The 25,869-nt window shown below is 31.3% G+C and overlaps 4 protein-coding genes and 1 non-coding gene across 6 annotated transcripts; 3 read left to right on the top strand and 2 right to left on the bottom strand.

The window, feature by feature from the left end:
- The first annotated feature begins 2,401 nt into the window (after positions 1-2,401).
- Positions 2,402-6,136, top strand: LOC108339639 (probable 1-acyl-sn-glycerol-3-phosphate acyltransferase 5). 2 transcript variants are annotated; one of them, XM_017576814.2, is made up of 4 exons: positions 2,402-2,678; positions 3,810-4,637; positions 4,943-5,073; positions 5,448-6,136. In XM_017576814.2, exons 2-4 carry the CDS (start codon positions 4,066-4,068, stop codon positions 5,888-5,890), a joined length of 1,146 nt encoding a protein of 381 aa, XP_017432303.1. In that variant the 5' UTR covers positions 2,402-2,678; positions 3,810-4,065; the 3' UTR covers positions 5,891-6,136. The 2 variants fall into 2 exon arrangements, with proteins under 2 accessions (XP_017432303.1, XP_052733228.1); XM_052877268.1 differs by lacking the exon at positions 2,402-2,678 and adding an exon at positions 2,723-3,219.
- A 1,330-nt stretch (positions 6,137-7,466) lies between these two features.
- On the bottom strand, positions 7,467-9,572 carry LOC108339905 (UPF0496 protein At4g34320). Its single transcript, XM_017577131.2, has 2 exons — positions 9,043-9,572; positions 7,467-8,827 (listed from the first exon to the last, which is right to left on the bottom strand). The coding sequence occupies exon 2, from the start codon at positions 8,805-8,807 to the stop codon at positions 7,686-7,688; it is 1,122 nt and encodes a 373-aa protein (XP_017432620.1). The 5' UTR covers positions 8,808-8,827; positions 9,043-9,572; the 3' UTR covers positions 7,467-7,685.
- A 6,910-nt stretch (positions 9,573-16,482) lies between these two features.
- On the top strand, positions 16,483-16,968 carry LOC108340076 (putative lipid-transfer protein DIR1). The gene has a single exon (XM_017577303.2). It carries the CDS (start codon positions 16,542-16,544, stop codon positions 16,845-16,847), a length of 306 nt encoding a protein of 101 aa, XP_017432792.1. The 5' UTR covers positions 16,483-16,541; the 3' UTR covers positions 16,848-16,968.
- Positions 16,969-18,944: 1,976 nt separating this feature from the next.
- Positions 18,945-19,081, top strand: LOC128196880 (small nucleolar RNA snoR83). Its single transcript, XR_008249286.1, has one exon. It is a non-coding gene; the product is annotated as a small nucleolar RNA snoR83 (small nucleolar RNA).
- Positions 19,082-21,109: 2,028 nt separating this feature from the next.
- LOC108340473 (dolichyl-diphosphooligosaccharide--protein glycosyltransferase 48 kDa subunit) lies at positions 21,110-25,517 on the bottom strand. The gene is made up of 13 exons (XM_017577882.2): positions 25,188-25,517; positions 24,875-25,011; positions 24,163-24,288; positions 23,892-23,945; positions 23,678-23,791; positions 23,257-23,312; positions 23,121-23,162; positions 22,836-22,911; positions 22,632-22,703; positions 22,406-22,531; positions 22,213-22,317; positions 21,719-21,802; positions 21,110-21,335 (listed from the first exon to the last, which is right to left on the bottom strand). Exons 1-13 carry the CDS (start codon positions 25,447-25,449, stop codon positions 21,288-21,290), a joined length of 1,302 nt encoding a protein of 433 aa, XP_017433371.1. The 5' UTR covers positions 25,450-25,517; the 3' UTR covers positions 21,110-21,287.
- Between the last annotated feature and the right edge of the window lie 352 nt (positions 25,518-25,869).

Below are 25,869 nucleotides of genomic sequence, written 5' to 3' on the forward strand. Positions count from 1 at the left end.
AAAAATAAAAATAAGGTGAAAACTGAATGTGTTTATAGGTGAACAAACTTTATAATATGTTTTATGATATGTAACAAGTTTACAATCAACGTATTAATAATCTAGCATTAGATTGGTATTAATAACTTATAATTATGTAATGAAAATGTAAAAGTATTTCTTTTGACTTGTATGCAATAAATTGTGTTTCTTAAAAACAATGAAATAAAACCAATTTTAATAAGTTATGTTGTTATATTAAATTGTAGTGTTGTTACATATTTTTAGTTTTAATGTGTTTTGATCTAAGACGCTTTTAAATTTTGATGTGTTTCAACCTGAGACGTTTTTAACATGTTATATTAAGATATATCTCAACTTGGGTGCTTTTAGATGTTTTTATATCTAAATGTATTTTAATTTAAATGTGTTTTAATTTAGGGCGCTTTTAGAAGTCTTTGTATTGAAGCGTATTTTTAGATTCGAATATATTTTAATCCTCGTATATTTTTTCAATCTTAGTGTTTTTAAACATTTTGATGTTTAATTATCTTTCAATTTGAGTTTGTACAGGACTTTGTCTCTTACTTGGAGTCATGTTTCAAATGTTGTCAAAGTTCATTTATTCGCTTAAAGTTGTGTCTTGATGATGTGTGTCGATTGAATCCAACACCTTGTTTTATATGTGGCATTAGTTTAAAATATGTTATTTGTCTATACCAAATTATTGATAAACTTAATAATATGTATAAGCACAATAATGTGAATTTTCTTTATTATCTCATAATTGGGCACCATCTTCAATGATGACAACATGATTCACGTCGTGCAATTTATGAATGACATCACAGCTACACATTTCACTTCACAATATTGTAGTAACGAACAAAGACATTAGCTTACCATAGTTATAGTCATAGCCAAAACCAAGAGGAAGGAGTAACTTTGTCATGACTCACTAGAATTAGGTTTACCAGAAGTTTCTACGATAATGCAAATGTTGAGAAATTAACCAAAAGGTTTAGGTCAAAGATAATGAATTAGTTAATCAAAGGATTTGAGGAAACGACTAATAAAGTTTTGTCGTTGTCATTAAAGGATGAGTATTTGGATATGTTAGATAGCAATGATGCTATTGAACTTTGATGATAATAATTGGTGAATAAAGCATTGATGGATGATGTGATACACACAATTGTGGACCAATTAAGAGGGTGAAGTCATTCCTTTAAGGTTAGGAGAGCAATTTGAACATGATGCTTAGTGAGTATTATAATTTCAAAAACATGTTTGGTTAATTATAAAGAGTTTATGACTATCCACTATATGTAATATGGTGGGGGAAAATTTTACTTGATTTTAAGGTGAATGCTAAATATTCATATATGAATTCGTTAAATAGTCTTAAAGGTAAATGAAAGATTTTAATAGTTTAGAATTATGTTAATTCAAGTTTGGCCTGGGAGAAAAATTAACATATAAAAACTTTATAATATTTAAGTTAATAAAAATAGGTGGATAATATGATAATAATAAATAATATCAAATAAAAATAATGTATATATATATATATATATATTATGAAATTAACTATTTATTCAACTTATAAATAAAATATTAATAAATTATGTTGACATATATTATAAATAGTAATAAAAATATATTTAACATTATTTTCAATATTTTAAGACAATTATCAAGTGAGATTATTGTTATTTTTAAACTTATAAATTAAGGCGAGTATGTACAATAAATATAACAAATATATAAATATTTTAAGATGTGTTATTTTTATATGTATCTCATATTAATAAAAAGATTAAAAAAAGTTGATATTACGATAATCAAATAAATTATTTCTGAACTAAATATAAAACACATATATTTGGAGTCTTTTTCTTTCTTTTTTTACTCTTTAAAAAATTCAGAAAAATGTAAAACTTACTTGTCTCACTTCATTATCCAGAACCAACTAGACTCTTCATAACAATGAGTTAACATGTTAACAAAGAAAAAAGCTTTTAACATTTCCCAAAATCGCTTTTACCACTGCAAACGAACATCAACGTATCTGTTACCAAGTCTCTGTTAATCCTTCAACTCCTAACTATCATTTTCTATTGTCAAGACAATCATAAACGCATTCGACATCAATTACAAACAAGAAAAAAAATTGTCAAAATCATCCGCATAATAAATCTAGAAAAATGTGTTTAAATTTTAGAGGAAAAACATATTTTACAAAACGTATTTAAGATACATATTTCATAATAATAATATTTTATTCTAATTGAATATATGAGATTAGTGGTGAAAAGATTATTTAATAAAAAGCTTATTTCAAATAATAACACCGTACAGATTTTAGTTACCTGTGTGTTGAAACAAATGAAACTTCTTTGGAACATTAAAACGTACCGTGAAAGCAGGTGGCACGCTTTGTAGTTTCCTAGATTTTGGAGGCTTTTCTTTCACCAGTACTGTGTATGTTGTTAAACTCGAAACATCAATAGTGGAGATGAGGGTACTATTATTGCAGGAAGAACACTCCCCTACCCACATTCTACACCTTGCTTCTAACTTCTATCCAATCTCACTGTTCAACCAAACCAGCTGCAACCTCACTTTTCACCTTGTGTTTTGTTGATATCACTCAGTGTCTTTCTGGGGCCGAAAAAGTGCCACAACATTGATCAAAGGTGAGGATGTTCAGCCTCATTGCATCATTACACCTCAGAGGTTTTGCTGTTTTCCAACTTTGCAAGAGATCAGTGTTCTTTTCCAAAATTATAAGCTTTTAATTAAAAAAGATCCGAGCTTGTATAACAGTGTCTGCAAATGTAAGGTTTTTGGAAATGGGGCTTCATCCATCTTGTCCCTTATTTTCTAAAATGGCAAAAAAGAAGAAGAAAATACCCTTTCTGCATAATGTGGTTTTGTTTTATACACAAGGTCGTCAACAGTGTCCCAAGTGGTCGTGTTTTTTTTTAGCTGTGATCATTCTTGGTATCATAATGTTGTGTTTCTAGGATGCTGGATGCATGCCATTTTTATCTGTTTTAATCATGTTTATGTTTTTGTTCCCTATCTGATGTTACCGTATGTTGAGATTGAGGGAGATTGTGTCTTTATTTGGGTGGAGTTTGACTTGACCTACATAGGGGTTTCCATGACGCCTTGTTGCAAGGATCACCAGAAATAAAGGACAAGGAAAGATACCGTCTAGTCATACATTTGGATGTGAGTTTGTGTCTTAGTTGGTGGTAAAATCCCGATTTTAGTGCATCATGTCTTTATGATATAGAACAAATGTTTCTCTCATGCTCCCACACTCTCCTCTTATAACTTATCCAAACAGTGGTGTTATTATTGTGATAACAAAGTTGGTTGATTTTCCCCACAGCAAACCCCTTTTGCATCATAAGCTACTTATCTCGTTGCTACTCTAACACATCACACATGCTGGATGCTTTGATTGTCTTTCCTATAGTATAGTATATAGTGTTGTCAAACAATTGAATTATTTTGGCCCAGCTGGAAAAGAATGTTACTCTGGCATCCTTTCTATTCGTTGCATATGTTTCCCTCATACATTGGCTTTATGGAAAGGTTGATTTTTCTTAAGATCACTGTTTATTTACTCCTTGATCTTCGTCTAGTCGAGTTATTACAAGTAATAATACCTTGCCATTTTTTATTTTGCATATGCTGAAGTTGTTCTCTATTAGTAATGTGTAGGCTTTCTTTTTTTGATTTCTTTTGTTCTCCACTTTCATGCTTCATGATACTCGATGTCCTTCATGGTAAAGATATGCTGGACTTTCTTTCAGGTGCATTCATTTTGTACCAAAAGTGTCAAAGATCATTCTCTTATTGAGTCATCAACTACAAGGTCAAAACAGCTGGCAGAGTCCAGCTGTTCTGGTCAGCGTCACTACCAGAAACCCAGTTGCCAGAGCAATTCTTTCTGTTTTGCCAATCCAGGATCATTGATATCTCATATTTGGTCTATATTGAGGAGGCAATTCTGGAAGAGGCAGTGCAGTATTTTCCTCTTGTATTCTGTGATTGCTTTTGATATAGGATATGGCTGTTCATACACCTGCAAGTTCATGTTTTGGAGCAAAGTATCAGACTCTAGCACCATTGAGAATTTTAAGGGGTCTGGTGTGTCTACTGGTTCTGCTTTCAACAGCATTTATAATGTTAGTGTTCTTTGGCTTTATAAGTGCTGTTATAGTTCGACTTTTTAGTGTCCGTTACAGCAGGAGAGCAACTTCCTTTTTCTTTGGTGCCTGGCTTGCCTTGTGGCCCTTTCTGTTTGAAAAGATCAACAAGACTAAAGTTGTGTTTTCTGGAGATGATGTTCCTTCGAGAGAACGGATCTTACTGATCGCAAATCATAGAACTGAGGTTGATTGGATGTATTTATGGGACCTTGCCTTGAGGAAGGGATGCCTTGGATATATAAAATATATACTTAAGAGCAGCTTGATGAGACTTCCAGTTTTTGGTTGGTCATTTCACATACTAGAGTTCATCCCAGTGGAAAGAAAGTGGGAGGCAGATGAGTCAATCATGCGCCGTATGCTTTCAACATTCAATGATCCACAAGATCCTCTCTGGCTTGCTCTTTTCCCAGAAGGCACTGATTTTACGTAAGAAACTTGCCAATGCCTTTTCTTTTTACCTAATGGCAATCATCAGCTAAATCTTTGTTGATACACTGTTAAATATCTTTGATTATGATCATTGCTATTCTGGCATAAAAAGTCAGGTTTATTTTAGTTGATAATCTTGCTATTTTTCTCTTGAAACATCCATAAAACAAGTTAGGAAAAAAATATGCTGTCACCACTCTTCAAATGGTTACTTTCAAACTAAACAATCTTCTCTCCCAGTTTGAGTTGATGTAGCATATGTAACTCTGTATGTGTGTTCTGTTAATTTTTTTTTCTTGCAGTGACCAAAAGTGCCTTCGGAGTCAAAAGTATGCTGCTGAACATGGGTTACCAGTTCTGAAAAATGTTCTACTTCCAAAGACAAAGGGCTTCTGCGCCTGTTTGCAAGAACTGAGGGAATCTCTCACTGCAGGTTATCTTGTTTGTCCTTATTTCCTGTCTATATAATTATTGGTAAAGTGTTTGACACTAGTTTTATTCATAGTTAGTCCGTATACTCTTTCAAGAATTGTTCATGGGCTACTTTGCTTTTCCCTTTTGATACTATAATGCAAAATCTGCAGCATTGTCATCTGTCTATATCTTTTAGCATTTGCAAGAAAATAAACTTGTGTAGAAGCCACCTGATAAATGTAGGAGATCTTAAATAAGCCTTTTTTTTTTCCTTTTGTATAAAATGACATATATAATGTTATTTGCAATGATATCAATCAATAGAAAGTTGAAAGTGTAACAGTTGTAAATCATATCATCCTGCCACTAAAATTCTTGTAACTTTTCATTCAGTTTATGATGTTACCATTGGCTACAAAAACCGCTGCCCATCTTTCTTGGACAATGTCTTTGGGGTGGATCCTTCTGAAGTTCATATGCATATTCGTTGCATCCCCATCGATACTATCCCAGTATCTGAAAGTGAAATGTCCACTTGGTTGATAAATAGATTCCAGTTGAAGGATCAGTTGCTTTCCAATTTTCAAATCCAAGGTCAGTTTCCTGATCCAGCAACACAAAGGGACCTCTCTGGTGTGAAGAGTATTTTAAATTGTATGACAATTGTTGCCGTGACAGGCACATGCATGTACTACAGTTTTTCCTCTGTCTGGTTTAAACTTTACGTGTCTCTAGTATGTGCTTATTTGGTTCCAGCCACCTATTTCAATATTCGGCCACAGCCCATTCATACCCTTTTGAAGATGAGATCAAATTACCACCTTTCAAATACATGAATAGGTGGAAGGTACTGTCTTTTGTTGTATGACTGCTGTTATAGTATACAAGTATGAAACTTGATATTACCACGTTTTGGCTTATTGTTGCTCAAGCATAATTTGCAACTTCACAGGTCTTACGTTTTTTATACCACCCATTTCCTGTTTCATATGTAACAAGTTCTTGTCACAATTAATATTTCGGTGCCAGTGGTTTTATCTGAACAAGATCTTCGCGTGTCAAAGCAATAAAATAAGTGGTTGTGCAGTTACAAGTATGAGAAGTAAAAGTAGTAACTATACTAAGCAAGCAAAGGTACAGTTTTGATAAATGTTAAGACATCAAAATGAGTGCTTGTGCCTTCTCCTTCTTTGGGTGCCCATAAAAAGGTGCATGTGCTTTAAAAACACAGGTAAACATTAATTGTTTTTCACATCTTACCGTTGATTTCAACTTGAGTTGTACATACGAAAGCTCCATCTCCAAAGCTGACGGTGAACATTTGCAACGTCATTGGCCTAACGTTAAGAACTATTTAAGGGAATTTCGGATAAAGTTAGTGGAAACTACCATTTTCTTATATTAAACAATAAAAAACGATGCAAACCAAATTTGGTAGCCATTTTCAGTTTCTGTAATCCTTATGCTCCATCACCTTTAACATTTATCAATCAGCACTTCCGTGTTAGTTCCAACTTAGTATATTTTTTTACGAAGGAGAATTAAAGGAAGTTATAACTTATAAGATACCGCCCCAAGATCACGTTCCAAGAGTTCCTTCGGGGGAAAGTTTACTCGCATTTGGCAATAATTATTCCCTTTAAGGAGAAACTCAACCGATCTTTATAAGACATATTGTTATAAATTAGGGGGTCCCATTATCTTGAAAAATATATAATAACTTTTTTTCCCATTTAAGAAGATATGTATAATTGTATATTATTTGCTAAATATTTTAGGACTTATCCTGAGGGAATTCATCATTCACAGAAAAAAGGTAAGACAATAAATGTTAATAAAAAAAGGTCAAAGAATAAATTTTACAATGGTAAACAACCAGTTATATTTTTTTTTTCACAGAGTGAAAGTGCATTTGAAAAAAATAAATACATAAAGACGTTTTTACATCAACTTAATTACATATTGCATGTAACAAGAATCCATGCATCACGTAATGCATGAATAGACTAACACAAGTTTCGTTGTTTTAATTTAACTCGCAATTCTAAGATATATATAATTGTGCTAAATATTTGGGAAGAGAGTTTATTGTTCTTAAAAACTGTAAACATGGCGTTCTTACCATACTCTAGCAAGATTACCTTAAGTAAAGGACAAAAAGAAAACAAGTATATCACAGTGATAATGAAAAGATACCGTTTGGGAGATTATTCCAAGAACAAGCTCTCTGAAAGAAAATTATCACAGGTTCGGTCAATCTCACGTCAAACTTAGCATGCAAGTATTTGTTTGTTTGCAGCTCAACGTTGATTGCATTATCAACTCGGTTGTTGAATTGATTTGAGAATGTATTTCGAGATATATATATATATATATAAAGACTAGCAATTTAGTTTCACATTTCAGCAAAGATCCAAATCAAGTCATAAAATGAGCAAAGAATAAATATGTACATTAGTGCACTATTATGACATGAATTAAAGAATAGATGCAAGAATGAGGCATATCAAATATGCCAGGTAATTATTCCTTTAATATGAACCTATGAATCTAGAAAATTTATTATAGGAGAAGGTGTATTCTCCATCTAAGAGTTTCTACTGGCAGATTAGACATGACACGAGACTGTCTTTAGTTGTGGGGATGCTTTATGATCCTCTGCAGGACCACTGTCCTTGCCCTCCTAATGTCACGGCTGCACATATCAGCTTGAACTCCCAAGTCTTCAACATTCTTCATGAACACTCCAAGCTTTTTTTTTATTTCTTCTATTGCAACTTTCACAGCTCCTTCTTCAATGGCAAAATTCACATTACGCAATAGAGATTCAATCTCAATTTCTAGCCTGTCAATGAGAACCCTAATGCTGTCCAAGTCCTTTATAGCAACATAGGTTCCAGCCTGCATTGAGCTAATCACTTCCTTCTGCCCCTTCAATGCATTTTCATAGTTCTTCCAGAGGGAGTCCATCCACTTTCCCATTGATCCTATCGGGATCGATGTAGCTGCAGCTATTGCAGCTGCAACAGGTGGTGCTGCTATAGCTGCTGCAACAACGGAGCAGATCAAGACTGCAGCAAAAGTAGCCACAAAGATCATACTGGAAACCTTCCTCCAAGACTTGATGTATTTGAGCTTCTTATCAAGCTTGTTCTTCCTGAGTTGCAACTTCTCAAACATGAGTATGTGGTGCTTGTAAACAGATTGAAATATCTGGAAGAATTCTTCGGTGAAAGGGTCACCAGCTGCCTTGAAATTCTTAAATTCTTGCAATGTCCTCACGTACCGGTTGTCACCCAATCCTGTTTCCTCCTCAAACTGTTGAAGAGCCACAAGGATTAGCAGCTGACTGTCACGAGAACGTTTGAGGCACTTTTCCAATGCAGTGCAGAAGTCCAAAGTTTGCAGACTGTTCTCAAAGTATTCCTCAACCAGTTCAAACAGTTCTTGACTTTTCCATATGTCTTTCTTGCAGTCCAAGATTACCTTCACAATTTCCTGGTTCATCTCCAGAAGGCACTCTGTGACTTGTTTTAGAGACTCAAATGAAAGGGCCCGAACTTCAACACCAGCAGCAAGAGTATTGATAACCTCATTTGTTCTAGCTTGAAGTGTGATGTCAAAGAACTGCAAATCAGAATCAAGCTTGCAAGCAGCCTCATAAGAACTCAGCTCAGTTTTGTAGTGCAACAATTCGGTGCCGAGGCCAACAGTAGAAGTTTCAGGCATCTTCTTGCTCATGTGACTCCCCATTCCGCTATAATTCAAATGATCTAATAACCAAAATAAGCCAGAACTCAGAAGTCAGAATCATGTGCTATTAATTCCTTACCCAAGCAATCAAGAGAATGATAACCAAATTTACTATTTTCGGTCCAGATTTCACAGAAAAGAAATATGATTTAAAAGAACTGCCATCAGAAACATAAATATCATTCCAGTCACTCCAAAAAGACTATAAAAAGTGAATAAGAAAATTGAAACAGACCCAAATGGAGATATAGAAAAAGTTGAGGCCTTTGAAAACGATTGAAGAAAAGGAATCCGGGACAAGGACAATGAAAGGCGAAGGAGCAAAAGGTTGGTTTTTTATTTTTGTGTTGTGTGTGGGGAGAGAGGAAAGGAAGAGGATGAAGCAATGAAGTTGAGATGGAGGAGGGTATGCAGAATCTTAAAGGCAATTAAAGCGATTAAGAACCAAGAAATGTGGGTGGGTTGAAATTATAGAATGGCTTGCACGCATGAGGAAAATGAGGTGTTAAAAGATGGAAAACGCTGCAAGCAACGAAATGGCCCTTCTTCTCTCTCTTGAAACTGGACCCTTATTGTTCTGTGTTCCCCTTCTTCCCGTTTACACCACAGAGTGCACAATTTTAACGCGCAAAGCAACCAAGTTGGCGACGAGAGAAGGCGTCAGAAGCAACTTAACGAAGCTCGAGAACCAGAAGAGCTAGCTTCACCTTAACACCACACATTTACTGAACAACCGACTAAGGTTGTTTGCTCAACAAGTCCCAATGGCTGTCTCAAAACGCGGTGGGGGCGCCCAAATTTCTCTGCTCAAATTAGTTTAAGGAAAAAGTTTCTTACAGCACCACTTTACAAGCACCACTTTACAAGCACCACTTACAGAGTATTTTAATTATTACAAAAGTTATCTTTGGTATATACAAAAATAATAATAAATATAAAATATGTGTAAAAATTTATTGGGCGTTAAATATAGTTGGACTCCAACCTTTTTTCTCCATATTTCATTTAGAAAGGAAAAGTCACACAGAAACATACACACCCTTTATTAATATTTTATTTTATTTTTTCATGTGTTTTTTATTGATAGGAATAAACCACTTTGTTTGTTGTAGATTTACTATTTATGTACGTGTTCTATGATTAAGTAATACTTTTGTTTGGAGTGTGATTTAGAAGAGTTGTAGGAGATGACTTTTATCCATCCGTACGTATTGGAAGAGATTTTCTGGTAAGATGTATTACGAAGGATGCATTCAAAGATAAAAATAACTTTGTATTTTATTTGAAACTATATTGTCTAACGTACGTGAAGAGATGACTCTCGTGGTATGAATAGTAAGATTTCCTGCTGAACAAGGAGATTCTTTTGTACATCACAACCTTTAACAAAAAATGAGGGGTAAATGGTTGTATTAAAAGGCCATCAATGTGATCGTTTTTCAAACTCATTTATGTGTTAAATGACTTATGGGAATGTCCTCCTCGTATGTTGAAATAAGTTGTATAAGATGATGACAGAAGATAGTGGTAGTTTGGGTGGTGATTCTTTAAATTAGTTTTTCTAACAATTAGTTATATGTAATATTCTATGGTTATGGTACATTGATATTTGACTTATCTTTGATATGATACGTTATAACTCATGTTTTGTGGTTAACTAAATTGAAATGTTTTATTGGCTTTTAGTATGTATTATTTTATTTTTATGTAATGATTAGAATGTTGTAATGACTTTATGAATGAATTACACCTTTAATGACTTGATACCATTTCTTATATTTACTATAACACAAACAATTTATTATGAGATATGATTTCGTCTTTTTCAAGTAAAAGATAAAAAGTGGTAAAACATGTAAGAAAAAATTACATGCAATTTTTGTTGATTACTTACCTAAACAATACTTAGATCGACTATAGTAGACAAAGTGGTTCACATCCTCAACCTAGATGAAAAAATATAATGTCCATTTCTTTGTACGAAATGTATTGTCACCTAAAATCATAGTGTCATGGTTCATTGACAAATTGATGTTGGAGTTCATACAACCTCTATTGTTTCAAGGTTTAACATTTTTTGGGCAGTTTCATAGTCTTCATTATTATGATAGACTCTTTGAAGTATTTTACACAAACTGAGTTATGAAATGCAACACATGGTAAAATGAAACATCATGTCTTTTCTATATTGAGTTATGAAAGTCACACTAGATTGGATCGAAATCACTACTTTGGTACCAAAACATTGTCCAAATTGGACATTGTTAATGTCGATGACATTTGACATGGAAGGGTAGATGATGCAGATGATGATGATGATAATGACATTCCAAATGTTGCAGAAGATGTTGTTGACATTGGACCACAAGTCCAAATTCAATAACAAGCAATACAACAATATGAAGTCTAGAATAAAGATGACAAGTTTATGCAAATTTTGGACAAAATTGATGACATCTAAAATAGTCTTTCCAATTTGTCATTGGTTATGAACAATGATTCAACAATACCTACCCAATATTGCAAATTTTGGAAGATCGAATTGATATATTGTATTAAATAACTTTTCAAAATTGTTAAGTTTAATTTATTAGATTTATATTAATGAATTATATTTTGTGTTTAAAACTTATCTCAATTTACGGTTTTTATTTACTATGTCAAATTTAATATATTTTTAGTTAACAATAATTTAAATAATAATATATAAATTATTATGTAAGAAAATATATTTAAAAATTATTCCTACAAATTCCTTTTAAAAAATTTAATTTTATTTTTGCAATTTTATTTTTTATCAATAACATTTCAATTTCATTTTAATATAATTCTCGCTACTTAAATTTAAATTTATATCAAATTTTTAAACAAAGGTAAATTTATAATCATTTATTTTTATCAATTACTATTTTTTAAATTTATCACACTCATCGTATCATTCACAAACTCTTACAATTTTTTTCTTCAAATCCCTCCATCAATCCTCCAAATCTCTTAATCAAAACAATACCACAATCCCATCTTTATCTCCTAAAACACATCCATTCACTCTCCCTTACATTCATTTTCCAATCCAAACACTATCCAAGAAAATAAAATTGTGTATAAATGTTTAAAAAAAAAAATGTAGGGGAAATTATTATTGGACATCTCTACATCGCCAGAAAAATAAAAAGGAGAAAAGATAAACAAAAAAAATCTTCTTTTTACTTAAGTCTTATAATTTATAAGTTTCTAAATATCACATCTAGATATATATTATTTAAAGAAACATCCAAATAAATATGATACGCAACATATATAATACGATGAGAAAATATAGTGAAAAATGGTAGACATTGATAATTTAAAATAATAGAATATATTACTCTCTGCCTGTTTAAGAGATAATTAGAATGAAAGCGTTCATCAAATTTAATTATCCAGAATGACGACATTTTCATCAAATATTTTTCACAATATTTCTATTATTTTTATTTCATACTTATTATTTTTCACTTTATTTTTTAGATTATAGAATAGGTTTAATTAAAACAGCGTTACTTTCATTTACTTTGAAATATGAAAAAAATGGGAAATAAATTTAGATATAATATTTTTATCAGGGTTATTTGGTTAGTTTTTAACTTATTTTTATTATTTAAGAAGCTTGGTTAATAAATAGCGTCAAACGTTTAACAATTTTTCATGATAACTTTTAACGCTATTTGAAGTAGTTTTTTTTTTAATATTAACTTCTATTTTTTTTATAATTATTCTATTTTTATTTTTTAAATATTTATCAAATATTCCGGTTACTATTTTTTTTTCAGCTAAAGTGAGTTATTTCTAACTAGTTTTGTAAAAGTTTTAATGGAGTTCCCAACTAAAAATATTTTATAAGCATTTAATTATATAAGGTGACTAATAAGTGTGTATGAGATTAAAAAAAAGTTCATTTAGTTTGATATTTGGCAGAATTAATTGATTATACTTGTAAGTCTTGTAAACATGATTTCCTGGGGCTTGTGGAAGAAATTTGAATAATTTTGCATTAACTAGAAAACAAAAATACTATAATTATGAACATAGCTTTAAAGTTGTAGTTGTAGAAGAGTATACACATATGTAAACCAACCTATGAGTTCCTCCAAACGTTATTACTTTACGTAGCGCCCGCAAAACATACCACCATTTTTGCATTCGTGTTTACATAATAAAATTCCAATAATGTTTTTTTTTTCTCCACACGAATTTACTGATAATAAACGCAATAATTAGTTGTGATAATACACAAAACATTGAACAGATAATAGTATTTTTTTTTTCTATCTTTCTATTCTTATTTACGACATCATATTTTCAATTATGTACTTTTCCAAGCAAAAACATGATGGGAGAAATTATTGTTTTCACCTAAAACAGAAAACCAATTCGAATACAAACATATACCATTATTATTATATATCCACCACGTTCCTTTCACTTTCTCTGTCAGAAAGTGTTAAGTATTAGATATTCATTCAATAAAATAAAATTCATACGTAATCTTTATCCTAATAGAAAAGTGATTTGATAATTTAAAATAATTTGCTTCAACTAATCACCCTTGATTATGATCACTAAAATATTATTTTCTTCATCATCATTATTATTGTATGTATTAATTTAACAGTTTACAAAACACAAATCGAATACATATTTTGGTTCCAAAATCAAACTGATCCAAACTTAATTAATTTTTGTAAGATAATTATAAGATATTCACAATCTACCAATATCACTGAACTTATCAAATATAATTTCTTTCTTGATCAAGGTTGGTGAATTGAACTTGTAGTGAATAATCCGATGTATCCATTGAACTATAATTTTGCTTGTGAGTTAACAATAAAGCTTAAAAATTGAATAAGTTTAATCTAATCATACAAAATCAATTTGTAAAATAAAATTTATATTTATATAATTTAAATTTGTCTTTTACATGTAAAATTAAATAATGATTTGATAAAAAATTGAATAATATTATATATGTTCAATAAATATAAATCTCGTTAAAATAAATTTTAATTCAAGTTTAATATTATATTAAAAAATAAACTTTAAATTTAATTTAATATTATAAAATTGACTTATAACATAAATTTTATATGATATATATACTTTAAATTAATTTTATTTTTAATCAACAACTTCCAACCAACCAAGCTATAATGAGAAGATGATCATGGATAACAAAATGGGGAAGTTGTTGTGTGGCAAGGCATATCCGCGTGCTCCGACCAACTGGGTGTTTTTTAACGGAAAAATGAAATCTGAGACCTCGTTCTTGTGAAACGTGTTGCCAATTCATTGGTTTTCACTTTCCAGGAGTTGAAACTGATTGAACTGGATGGTATGTTGCTGACTTTACTAATTCTATTTGCTGACTATGATCCTATGTTTTGAAATATGCACTAGATGCTTTGTATGTGGCCTTAAAACATAGAAAAATATGTGTAAGGGATCTAAAACTATACATCTTAATCTAAATGCTTTGAAGCAACGCATTTTCTTCATAACTTTATATTCTTTTCTATCATCTCCCCTCACTTGCCACCTTCTTACATTTTCCAACCTTATTTTCATCAAATAATAAATCCCAATGACCAAGAAACATAATATATTAAACAATGCACATGAAGTCGATGGAGATGGCCATCGACTAATTCACCCAATTTATCTAATCCAATGCTCTTCTTCTTTTCGTTTCGGACTTTCCCTTTTGTTTTAACTAATTCTTAGTCTTCATTTTTGCCACATAATTAATCTAATATCTACCAATATTAAAAGTGTGATTTCTTGTGAACATAGATTTGAAAAAAAATAATGGATGAATTTAAAAATAAAGCTTTTGTATTTTTTTAAAAAAATTTAAAAATGAAATGATGAAATTTGTGAAAAAATTGATGTATGATAGAATAAAATAAAATATACTAATAATAATAATTATACATATATATATATATATATATATATTAATGAAATTGATCCGCAGAATTAATTTTTCAATTTTCATAATCAATTCTAAAACCAATTTTAATTAAAGTCTCTTTCACTACAAATGAACAAAAATTAAGAATAATATTATAAAAAATTATTATTTCTCACCTACAAATCTCCTCATCTCAATGTGAGAGGATAATCTCGTAAATCTATTATCTGATTTGCTATAAGATATTTGAATACAAATACTACACTCATTCGCATATCTACCTGTGCAATTTTTTTACAATATAAAATCATTATAAAATAACACGGAATAAAAGCTATACATGATTATTTGTTTTGGACATTTTTTGCATGTTACGCATTTAAATCGTTGTGATTGCACTTGCGTAATAGAGCTAACTAATTTCACTTACGGAAGAACGGGGAAGTATAAGTAAGGATTTGAAGAATGGGTCATAGTACGAGGGTCCGTAATCCATTAAGATTATCTGATAAATTTGGAGATAATTAAGTATTACATGTTGGAATATTTTAAATTAACTGATATGATTATGGATGTTGATAGTTGTGATAATTGCATGTGTTATATAAGTGGTCACGTCAATCTAAACTCGTGACGTTTCACTTTGGTAGTGTAACGGAATGAACTGATCCATTCATTATTATTATTTATGGAAAGCAAAGCAATAATCACTCTAATTATCAAACCCATACTACCTCAAAAAATAATGTAAGTTAGGCACTCACATTCCAAACACGTGGATCATTTCGTTGAGTTAATTATAAGGTTAATTATAAGGTTGGTTGGTCAATTTAAATTACATTCCGTCTATTATCTTTATTTATTTATTATTAATGTAGTTTTGAAATTATCTTATTACTTGATATTGTTGATGTCTTGATTATTCTTTCTAAATTATGGATAAATTATCTTTTCTTCATTTATGTTTTTGTTTGGAGGAAAACTCACTATAATCCTTACAAGGAAAGGGATAACGTAATATAAAAGGTAGAGTCCATTATGAAAATTAAATTAAATTATATTTATATATTTATGTTCCACTACGAATAAAGTTTGACTATTTTTATATTATTTCTAACACGAATATATATATATATATATATATGGAATAATAATCGAAATATGATTTTGATATAATATTAAGAAGTAAATTTTAAATTTAATTTAATTTTATAGATCTAGTGTGTAAGATAGAGTTTATATTTTATTTATCTGTGGATGCAAAACTTTCACTAACGTTGGAGATAATATTTAGGAATACGCTTTGTCCTCTACTGTCCACTGTGAAGCTTCTTCTCCCATGGAACTTGACATGTGACTATGTTACATATTAATATTAGGAAAATATCTTTTTAACAAGTTTTTTTTTTTGACAATTTTTAACAATCATCTATGTGATAAGTTCTGTTTCAAATATACAGATGAATAAAATAGTGACACATATTTTATTTTCAAAACGTTATTAAAAAAAGTTATTAAAATATTATGTTGGTGATACTATACATTAAAAAAGCAAAAACCACCTAGAATACTGCGAACATGGAGTTATTCCATGAAAGCAAGAAACAAACACTTGCATGCCCGTGATAGGTGGCCCCATATACTCCCATGGTATTGCGAATCAGCCAGCACGCACTTTGTCACGGACTTGTATACTCTCTCTATATAATAACTCTGAGACTTGCAATGAGAGTGAATGTGAATGAGATTGAGCAGAGAAGTTAAATAGCATATCGAGAGTGATGGAGGCATGGAAGAAGAAGGTTTTGATTGTGGTGATGATGGTGTTGGGCATGGTGATGATCGAAGTGAATGCGCAATCGTTTTGCCACATGCCGAAAGATGGGTTGAAGGCATGCATGGCGAGTGTGAGTGGGGACAACCCTGTCGATCCAAACTCTGATTGTTGCTCAGCCATTGCAAAGGCTGATCTTCAGTGCTTCTGTCGCTACAAGGATTCGGGATTGCTCTCTCTCTATGGCGTTGATCCCAACAAATGCATGCAACTCCCTGTTAAGTGCAAGGTTGTCGACTCCTTCCACTGCTAGACCATTTCTTATCTGCTCTTTAATTATGTTTTTTATGCTTTCTAATGTTATGTTTGTTTGCTGTTCATGTTGTTGTAATGATGCCATTTGCTTCTTTCGCTACTAGTTCCTACTTTCTGTGTACATCTTATCTTATTTTGGTTTGTTCTTGTTAATGTACTTTGTCGTTTTCTTTCCAAGAGCTTTTCGTTTTTTTTATGCCAAATAACTTCAACCACATACTTATATTAACGATACAAAAAAACAAACCAGAAAAATATTATACAAAAATTTATTGTACGGATACGGATGGTTGAAAATACAAGTGCGATATAAATCTTATATTGGATAAAAATAGACTTATAAAATGTGAAAGACCTGTTAATTGATTGTTTTAAGTTTTTGGATAAAAAGTGATGTCAATCTTTTTTATGTGATTGGACTCAAATCTCATTAGTATTTATATCTCTCCAGCTTTTCCTCAATAAACATAACTGTGATTGATTGTCAGTCATAATCCTAATTAACCATCTCTAATCAAATTTATTGGTAAATTTTTATTAATTTGAGCGTTCGTGTTTGGTGAAAATACTCTGCCTATGACCAAAACAACAAAGAAAAGAAAATTATTAGTTGAAGTTGTTGAAAAATACATGCTAGACAATATCATGGGACTGTTAAATAAAGGAATGAAAAGGATATCAGTTGAAAACATTCCCGACCGTGTACAACAATCAACAAGTGACCATAAAAGTACCTTATTGGACAAGTCAGTTGCATAAAATAATTAAACAAAAAACATAAAATTAGTGTCTCAACTCTCAGATTTCTCAATCGAATAAAATCTCTATACTTGTTAAATAAGGTTTTTTTTATCGGTTCTATCACTAAATTCACTTAACTTTTTTGGTTGATTACTAAATAATTCATAAAATAAGTTCTGCTTACTATTTATGCAAACTTTTTGGGCCGATTATAAATAATTGAAATAATAAGTTATAACTTATTATATTGGTTTACAAAAGATTGACACGAAAAATAATTTATGTTGCAAACATAATTGGGAGAATCATTTTTCAGTATAATAAGATGTTCAAATAACTTGGCATAAATAATTGATATAAAAAAAACAATGAAAAATGGAAAGAAAATAAAAAATAATGGAAAAGTAAATACATGTTTATATTTATTGTACATGTCACGTGATATACATTTATTTTATGAAAGACCATTATAAATAGTTATATTTATTGATTTTTTAATTATTTATTTTAACATTTAGTTGAACACTGCTTTTAAAACTAATTATGATAAAGTACATTTGTACCCAAATCCTATACATGTTTTAAAATAATTTATTATATAATGTGACACATATACCTAGTAATTTGGAAGATACATAGTAATTTGTCTAACAATTGGGCTTAGAGTTTCACTTAAAAAATATCACAAGTTGGGTGAAAACGTGGGAATACTAGAAGGTTCCAAATACTGAAATACAATAATAGCCATTTAAATAAATAAAAAAGGAAAGAAAAAAGAAAAAAATATAATTTAAATTAGGATTTGAATATATTTTTTTAGATCTAACAAATTATCAAATTTTATGTTCAATTCAATAATTATTTCAAAAAAATCCTTTGATGATTCTTTTAATTTATTTATTTTTTATTTTAACATTTAAATAAAATAATTTAAATAGCGCTTTTGAAACTAAAAATTATTTGAAAAGTTTTAGAAAAAAAAGTAATATTTGGTAATTATTTGGAATTAAATACATAATTAAATAAATAAAAGAATCATTTAAAAAAAAATCCTTTCGTTTTCTTTATTTTTTGAAACATGAAAAAATAACTATAATGTTATTTTTCTTTTCTTTTCTCTTAATAAAACAAATACTTTGGGCCGGGTTTCCTCTGTGCTTTTGCTTTCTTGGGCCTAACGATAATGAGCTCAGCTTGGCAACTCTATATATGTCTATGATAGAAGCCTAATTTGCAGATAAACCCTAATGTATCTTTCTTCTTCGCTCCTTAAACTCTGTAGCAGCGTTTCGTTTTCCTTTACATTGTTGTTTGAGATTCTGATTTGGTTTTATATCTGGCATAGGCCTTCATAATCCCAGATAAGCTTTCAGTGTGAAGTGCTTATTCTGATTCATGGGAGGCCGAAATTGAATCCTGGAAGTTTCGCTGATAAATGCCTATTTCTGATTCTTACATCAAGGCGTTTACTAGTAACTTTACCATACACTTTCCACTGAAATCATCAAATACCATTATTCATCATTTCAATTCCAAATTTTTCTTTAACTTTTTCATACACGATTTCAGAGTTTTTGAACTAGGTTTGCCAAATTGCATTTTTGTTCGTTGCTCTGTCTGTTTCAGAAATTAGCAATGATTTTATTTCAATATGTGCATAGGATCAAATGACAGATTCTTTTTTGTTTTTAGTTACTACATAAAGTTTTTGTTTACCAACACTATATTATTTTCAGTACACTTTTTGTTTAGCTATAAAGTTCTTCTTTTTCCGATGAGATTGAGATATCTAGTTTGAGTTGGAGCTGATGAACTTGTGAACTTTATTTCTTAATCATTTATACAAAGAAATACATAATAATGTTCGGAAAAATTAAATAAGAGATTATAATTTTTTTATTTTCATACAGTATTTATAATTTGTAAATTTATTAATAACAATAAAACATTTATAATGTGATATTAAGTAAGAGAAAAAAGGATACTAATAAATCAGTAAAGGCATCTTATAAAAGCATTTCTTTTATAAATTGAAAAATAAGATGTATTTGAATTGTAAGTTTATGGAGAGTTGTTTCCAATTTATCTTTAAAATTTATATTGTTTTAATCAATTATAATAAATAAATTCTATCAGGGATAAAAGATAGTAATAGTTACTTTAGTATATAAATAAATACAACTGTGTGACAGAATTTGAATTTTATACTGTAATTTGAATTTGAATTTGAATTTTATTAGTTCGTTCTGTTTTAGTTTTCTTCACTGGGAAAAAATATTTCTTTATATTCTTTTTTTTTTAATTTTGAAATACATATATAATAATTTTTTTCTTATTACATACCCTTATGTGTAATATTTTTGAGATATTTTACTCATTCATTTATTACATAATAAATGAGAAGAAATAATAACATAACTATTTATTAGAACAAAAAATATTTCTTTGTTCCTGCAAAACATCCTAAAAAAATAAACCACAAACGGACATGAACAGAAAATACAAATTTCTTCTTTTAAATTTGGAAAGATATTTTAACCTACAATTCTTTCAATTACAAAAGAAGAATGTTGGCAACACCTTTTAACATACTTTTAATTAGTTATTAATAACATCTCTCAAATATTTAAAACATGAAGAAAAGTGACCAAAGAAATATATTAGTCACAGAAAAGATCAAATTTAACTTTTAAATTCATATATATATATATATATATATCAAATCTTAAATCATGATTAAAACATAGCCCCGCAAAAATCCATTATAAACATGAAAAAAAGAAAAACAGATACCTTATTAATTTTTAAGTATGGATTTATTTCAATTTTGTTTTCTTAGTGCTACTATCACACTTTATTATATAAAACAACAAAACTATTTTGAATCAAGGCCCATAAACTCAACAGACTAAAGGAAACCCTAAGTTTCATCTCTCACCAAACTCTACTCTTATCCATAGCAGAACAACATGAGCATGACAATAACACAACACCAACACAGGAAGATCGCAACATTGCAACAGTCGTAAGAGTGACAATTGCAGAAAACTTGGAACCCTAATCGCAGTGACAATGGAAAAGAACGTCAAGCTAATTTCACATAAGGAAATTATAATCTTTTTTTTTTAGATTTGAAGAAAAGTCATATGACTCAACAACTAGTTTATTACATCACAAATTTAGTCGAGCTCATTAAATTCATGACAAATTTAACAAGTCTCCTAAAAAACAAGCAAGTTTACTCCCAAATTAATTTGAGAGATGTGTGAGAACGTAAAGTAAGACAGTTCAACTTGAATCGCTAGTTTGATAACCATGATAACTCATATTGCCTCCTTCACTAGCCAGTGGTGTTGATTACTCCAAACATAAACCAATGTCAAAATCCATAAATTTAACTTGGTTATATCATCCTTTCAAACAGTGTAAATGATTATTTTAAAGCTAATTCTTAGATCTCATAAAAAAGACGGCTAGACAAATGGGCAAATCTTTACAGTTAAATATCACAAATGATGCTTACTGTAAAATAAAAATAGTATTATGATGTTAGAATGCAAGGCCAACTAAGAGGATTTAAGAAAGTAACGCATCTATCATAAATTAGAAACCATATGTTTATATGCCTAATCAAAATTTTCGAACTCAAAATAGGTCCGTACTACAGACTAAAGTATCTTCAAGCAAAGGTTCACATCTACTTGTTGTATAGATGAACGGCAGTGAAGATGAAGAAACCTGCCATCTGCATCACAATCAAAAGGTTACATTACCCAAAAGCCATTTAGAGATAGAACAGAACATACATAGACACAATACCAACTTCACAACTGAAAATTACAGAACCTCCATGCAAGGAAAACAGGGACATTAACAGAAGGGCCAACAATATTTCGTCAAAACTGTTTAAAGCAGTTCAGTCATTAGAAGAAAAGGGTGAACTCTCCCATTTCTATTTTGAAGGGAATTATTAGGTGGTTTAGAACTCCGAACCACCTCAGTTACCACACAAGCTTCAAGTTAGCTGCTTGGTTGAACTATTTTTCCAAATCGTGTACAGAGATCATGTCCCAATTTGTAGATTAACTTAATCCAACGAGAATGAAATAATGGGAGAGAGATCCTTACCATCGAAAATGCTGCTCCGTAATAGGGATAAGCTGCTGGTATAAATCTTTCATATTCATTGTGTCTGAAGGGGCGAACAGGAATCTACATGGAAAATTCAACATTCTTTATAAATACTGTTTACAAGACTCTTTATTATAATGTATTTACTCCCGCGAAGAAGTTTCACAACTGACGCCAAAGATTAGCATTCAAGCTGATTTAGTTGGAAGGAACTCTAATTTGGCAATTAATTCTGAAATACAACTGCTTGAACTCTATACGCTTGGAAAAACTACGTACCATAAAGTCAACTTTAAAGAGATAGAGATAGTCATCAGAAAGAGATATTCTTAAACACAACGGTGCAGGTGTTACTGTGTTTGTAAAGTTTTTATATACGGATGCATGCAAAGATGTAAAACACAAGTAAAACTAAATGATGAAGAAAAGGGGGGTTTTGGTAAAATGGCACTTAGAAATACAAAAAAATAATTTAGAGCACCAGCAATTACCTGCTTTGATAGAGATAAGCTTGTATATCCTAGTTTTTCGTACTCAACTTTAAATTGGAAAACACCATAGACATCTGGAACCTTAAATGATGTGAAATAACGGCCCTGAAAGAGATCAGACAATCCAGTGAACTTTACATAAGGGTTTATTAGAGAAAAATATGAGTATGGCCATTAGGAAATTTCAAAGCACCTTCCCATTAGTTGATAAAGTCTTCAAGACATAGGGGCTCATCATGTAAAATTGCACTTGAACATCATCAGCTACGTAAGGCTCCCAAGATGTCCCAGACCACTCGAAAATTTCAACAGAGAATTCCTTTACAACAAGATTGGACAAATGAGTGACAACAGAAAGAAATGTAATGAATAGAGAAAACGTGACGAACAATATATCAAATTTGGAACATTTTGATCACCAAATCATCATTGATCCTATAGATGGCTGGTTCACTAGCTTCCCCAACTTTGTGATGTTGCAACTGCAATGCCTATATATATATATATATATCAAAACATGAAGCGTAAACATATTAATTAGTAGTAATGATGCTAAATGAGATGTCAAATATCAAATAAATGAACAATGACAATAAAATTGTCTTCCAGATCTTTTTTCTTACCTTGAGGTGACCTCTTTCATGGAAAACCCATTTGCTAAGTTCAGTAAAGAACTGCTCATTACCTGACTTTTCATGTCTGTTATTAAAAAAAAAAAAAGAGTTAGCAAGTATTTCTTAATTTTAGGTGGGAAAGACAGTCCACAGTATGTTGGGCATAGGGCAAGAATTGTGCAATATCGCTGGTAGAAATCATATATTGATAATATTAAGAGAGAAGGCAGCTAATAAAGCAGTGAAAAATTGACAGAAAACAGAGAGTAAGAAAAGGCTTAATTCTTTACTCACTTGGTTGGACTCCCAGCCTTCTGCACACCTGACCTGAAAAATCTGCAGAAAAATTCCAGTTTACAGAAAAATGAGCTTCGGATCTTACATATTAGTAAGTACAAAACAACCCTGATAGACTAGTGAGCTTCCCTACCGGTTGCTGAACATGCTCAATGAGCCAGATACCAATATGCGGGCATTATTTCTTGCCTACCAAAAAGAAAAAGAGGAGAATACGTGAGGAATTACTGCAAAGGTTCCCAATCAAAGTCCACAAAAACATGCAATGAACAGCAAAATGTTTTTAGCACATTAAATGAAACCGGTTATTGTATTCTGTAAACTTAACAACGGATATTTTGAAACTACCTTTTTATTTATAACTACTGTAAATTGTACTACCAAAAGGGTAATAGCAATTAAAAGAATGAAAAGAACATCAAGAATCAGGCCTTGCTTGTGTATTTCAAATCCATAAGAGGTAGGGTATGTTAAAAGACAACCAAAAATTAACAAATGAGGGAAGTAAATAACACACACAAGCAATAAAAGTGGAGGATGAAATAATAATATACCTGTATAACTGAAACTAAAGAGATCGAAGATCCAGTGAGTGATGGAGGACTTGTCAGTTTAGATTTCGGGTTAGCAGAAAAGGCTGAAGGAGATGCAGAGAGAGCTTTCAACACCTGGATTGAAACACAAGAAAAAGTGTAACCAAACAAAATGTAAACTTATAAATGCAATATGGCTAATGCCAACATGTGAACTGTGATAAATAAATATTACCAGCCTATTGGTAGGATTTAGTGAATGCCCAATCCCTTGGAAAAGTACTGGAGCCTGTCATACGTAGTGAGAAAATTCATAAAAGAACACTGCAATGTGCAAGAAGCATTTGCCGCTAACATACAAACCTCACCCCATTTAGAAAAAGGGAAAAAACGGCAAAGGAATAAAAAACATAAACTTTATGACCTCAAGCAACAGTGCAAGTATACGTGCTTCAAACACTCAGTGTGCAAAACACAGTTCTTAACAAATTTAACAAATCACTTGCCTCAATCTTTTTGCTTCCCAATATCACGTCAGACTTGATAAAATCATCACTAGCAATCAACGTATGATCCCCTTCAGTAGCAGATACGGCATATCCAGAATGATCCACAACCATGGCAGCCAGATCCTAGAAAAAAATACTAGCAAACTGTAGGGCTTGAAAGTTGAATGCGCTAACATAACATACAAATAACACCTAAGGAAATTACAGCACCACTAGTAGCAAATCAGGCTCAATTGGTCAAGGTACATGGGCGGGGAGTGAGGCTACTGATCTTACTGAGGATCAGAGGCCTAAGATAACGATTATGCGCCCTCATGGTTGCGATGGTTTGCCCATCAATTAATGCATTGTAATTTTTCTCTTTTCTCCTATTTCATTATGTTTGTAATTTTGTTATTCTGTCAGAAACCGTTATGTTTGTGTGGGTGTAGTTTGGCATATATGTTAATGGATTGTAAGAAGGTTGCAGGCAAAGAATATTTAGAAAACCTATTATTCTCCTACGCATTTCTATAGGTTCCTCCAGGCCTCAAACTCAGAAAATTTCTACTTAATTTCATTTTGGATTCCCTTCCTTATCGTTTGAGTTGAAAACACAAAAATAACAACAACTAAGCAAATTACAGGACCGTAGTACTGGAACACGACACCCTTACAGGAAGGAAAACCATCTACACAAAATCAATTCAGCTAATAAGATCGCAAGCACCTCATCGAAGTCCACTCCACACTCGGTGGCGATTTCCCTGATTAAATCAGAAGCATTGCTATCAGCAGCAACAATCAAATCATGACCCGAATCAACAAAATCCAAAATTGCTGCAGCATCAATGGATCCTCCAAAACCTATTAAAACACCTTCGTTTCAGCTAGCTAAACATAAAAACTTCGAAACACAGACAAGAAAAAACCCGCACATCCTCGAGACCCAATAGCAAAATGGCAACACAAATCAAGATCTCAAAAACGTTCAGAAAAAAAGGAAAATCATAGCAACGAGGGGTGGGGAATGGAAAACTCACGTTCAACGGTGGGGGAAAAGAGAATTAGGGCATCGTAGAGATACTGGCCGTATCTCTGAAGCGCAATTTTGGGGTCATCAGCAAGATGGAAATGGAGATCGAAGCCTCGAGATTTGAGGGAGTTGAAGAAGAGAGAGTGTGAGGATTTGACGGCGAAGTCATCGAGCAAAACGAGGACGCGCCGATCTGAGGGTCGCTCTGGGGTGAAGGAAGTGCAGAGAAGAGGAATGAAAGCGAGGAAGATGAAGATGAGCTTCGACATTGCTACCAACAACACTGCCACACCTCTCTCCACTGCGAGTCAATCACAGACTTTTTCACAGTCCTCTTCTTCTACCGTCATCTTTCACAAATTACCTTTTCAGCCCCTCAATTAATCAAAATTATCATTTTCCCCATAGTTAATGGACTCGGGCCGCTACAGCCCAATTCTGCCTCCACCCCCATAAGTTTTTTCCTGCACTCCCATATAAAGAAAACTTTTAATTTTGTCCTTTTTTATTGTGCAAAAAATAATTGTACAATTTAAATTTATTTATATAGATTATAGGAAGAAACTACCCAGAATGTACTGTGTTAGATTAAGTTTTTCCATTGTATTGGATTATTGTATATATACGAAATATTGTTAAATCAAATCATTATAATTTTAAGATGTAGTTATCTTTTTGTTGAGATAAAG

Source organism: Vigna angularis, chromosome 5, assembly GCF_016808095.1.
Source record: "Vigna angularis cultivar LongXiaoDou No.4 chromosome 5, ASM1680809v1, whole genome shotgun sequence".
In the NCBI taxonomy this organism is placed as follows: Eukaryota; Viridiplantae; Streptophyta; class Magnoliopsida; order Fabales; family Fabaceae; genus Vigna; species Vigna angularis.

What these genes read in the sequence shown, in the direction of transcription:
- LOC108339639 (XM_017576814.2), top strand. Translation starts at nt 4,066, where the DNA reads ATGGCTGTTCATACACCTGCAAGTTCATGTTTTGGAGCAAAGTATCAG. An exon ending in CCAGAAGGCACTGATTTTAC is followed by an intron (nt 4,638 to 4,942) that starts GTAAGAAACTTG and finishes TTTTTCTTGCAG; the next exon opens with TGACCAAAAGTGCCTTCGGA. An exon ending in GAGGGAATCTCTCACTGCAG is followed by an intron (nt 5,074 to 5,447) that starts GTTATCTTGTTT and finishes CTTTTCATTCAG; the next exon opens with TTTATGATGTTACCATTGGC.
- LOC108339905 (XM_017577131.2), bottom strand. Translation starts at nt 8,807, where the DNA reads ATGGGGAGTCACATGAGCAAGAAGATGCCTGAAACTTCTACTGTTGGC.
- LOC108340076 (XM_017577303.2), top strand. Translation starts at nt 16,542, where the DNA reads ATGGAGGCATGGAAGAAGAAGGTTTTGATTGTGGTGATGATGGTGTTG.
- LOC108340473 (XM_017577882.2), bottom strand. Translation starts at nt 25,449, where the DNA reads ATGTCGAAGCTCATCTTCATCTTCCTCGCTTTCATTCCTCTTCTCTGC. An exon ending in TTGAGCATGTTCAGCAACCG is followed by an intron (nt 23,163 to 23,256) that starts GTAGGGAAGCTC and finishes ATTTTTCTGCAG; the next exon opens with ATTTTTCAGGTCAGGTGTGC. An exon ending in ATGAAAGAGGTCACCTCAAG is followed by an intron (nt 22,704 to 22,835) that starts GTAAGAAAAAAG and finishes ATATATATATAG; the next exon opens with GCATTGCAGTTGCAACATCA.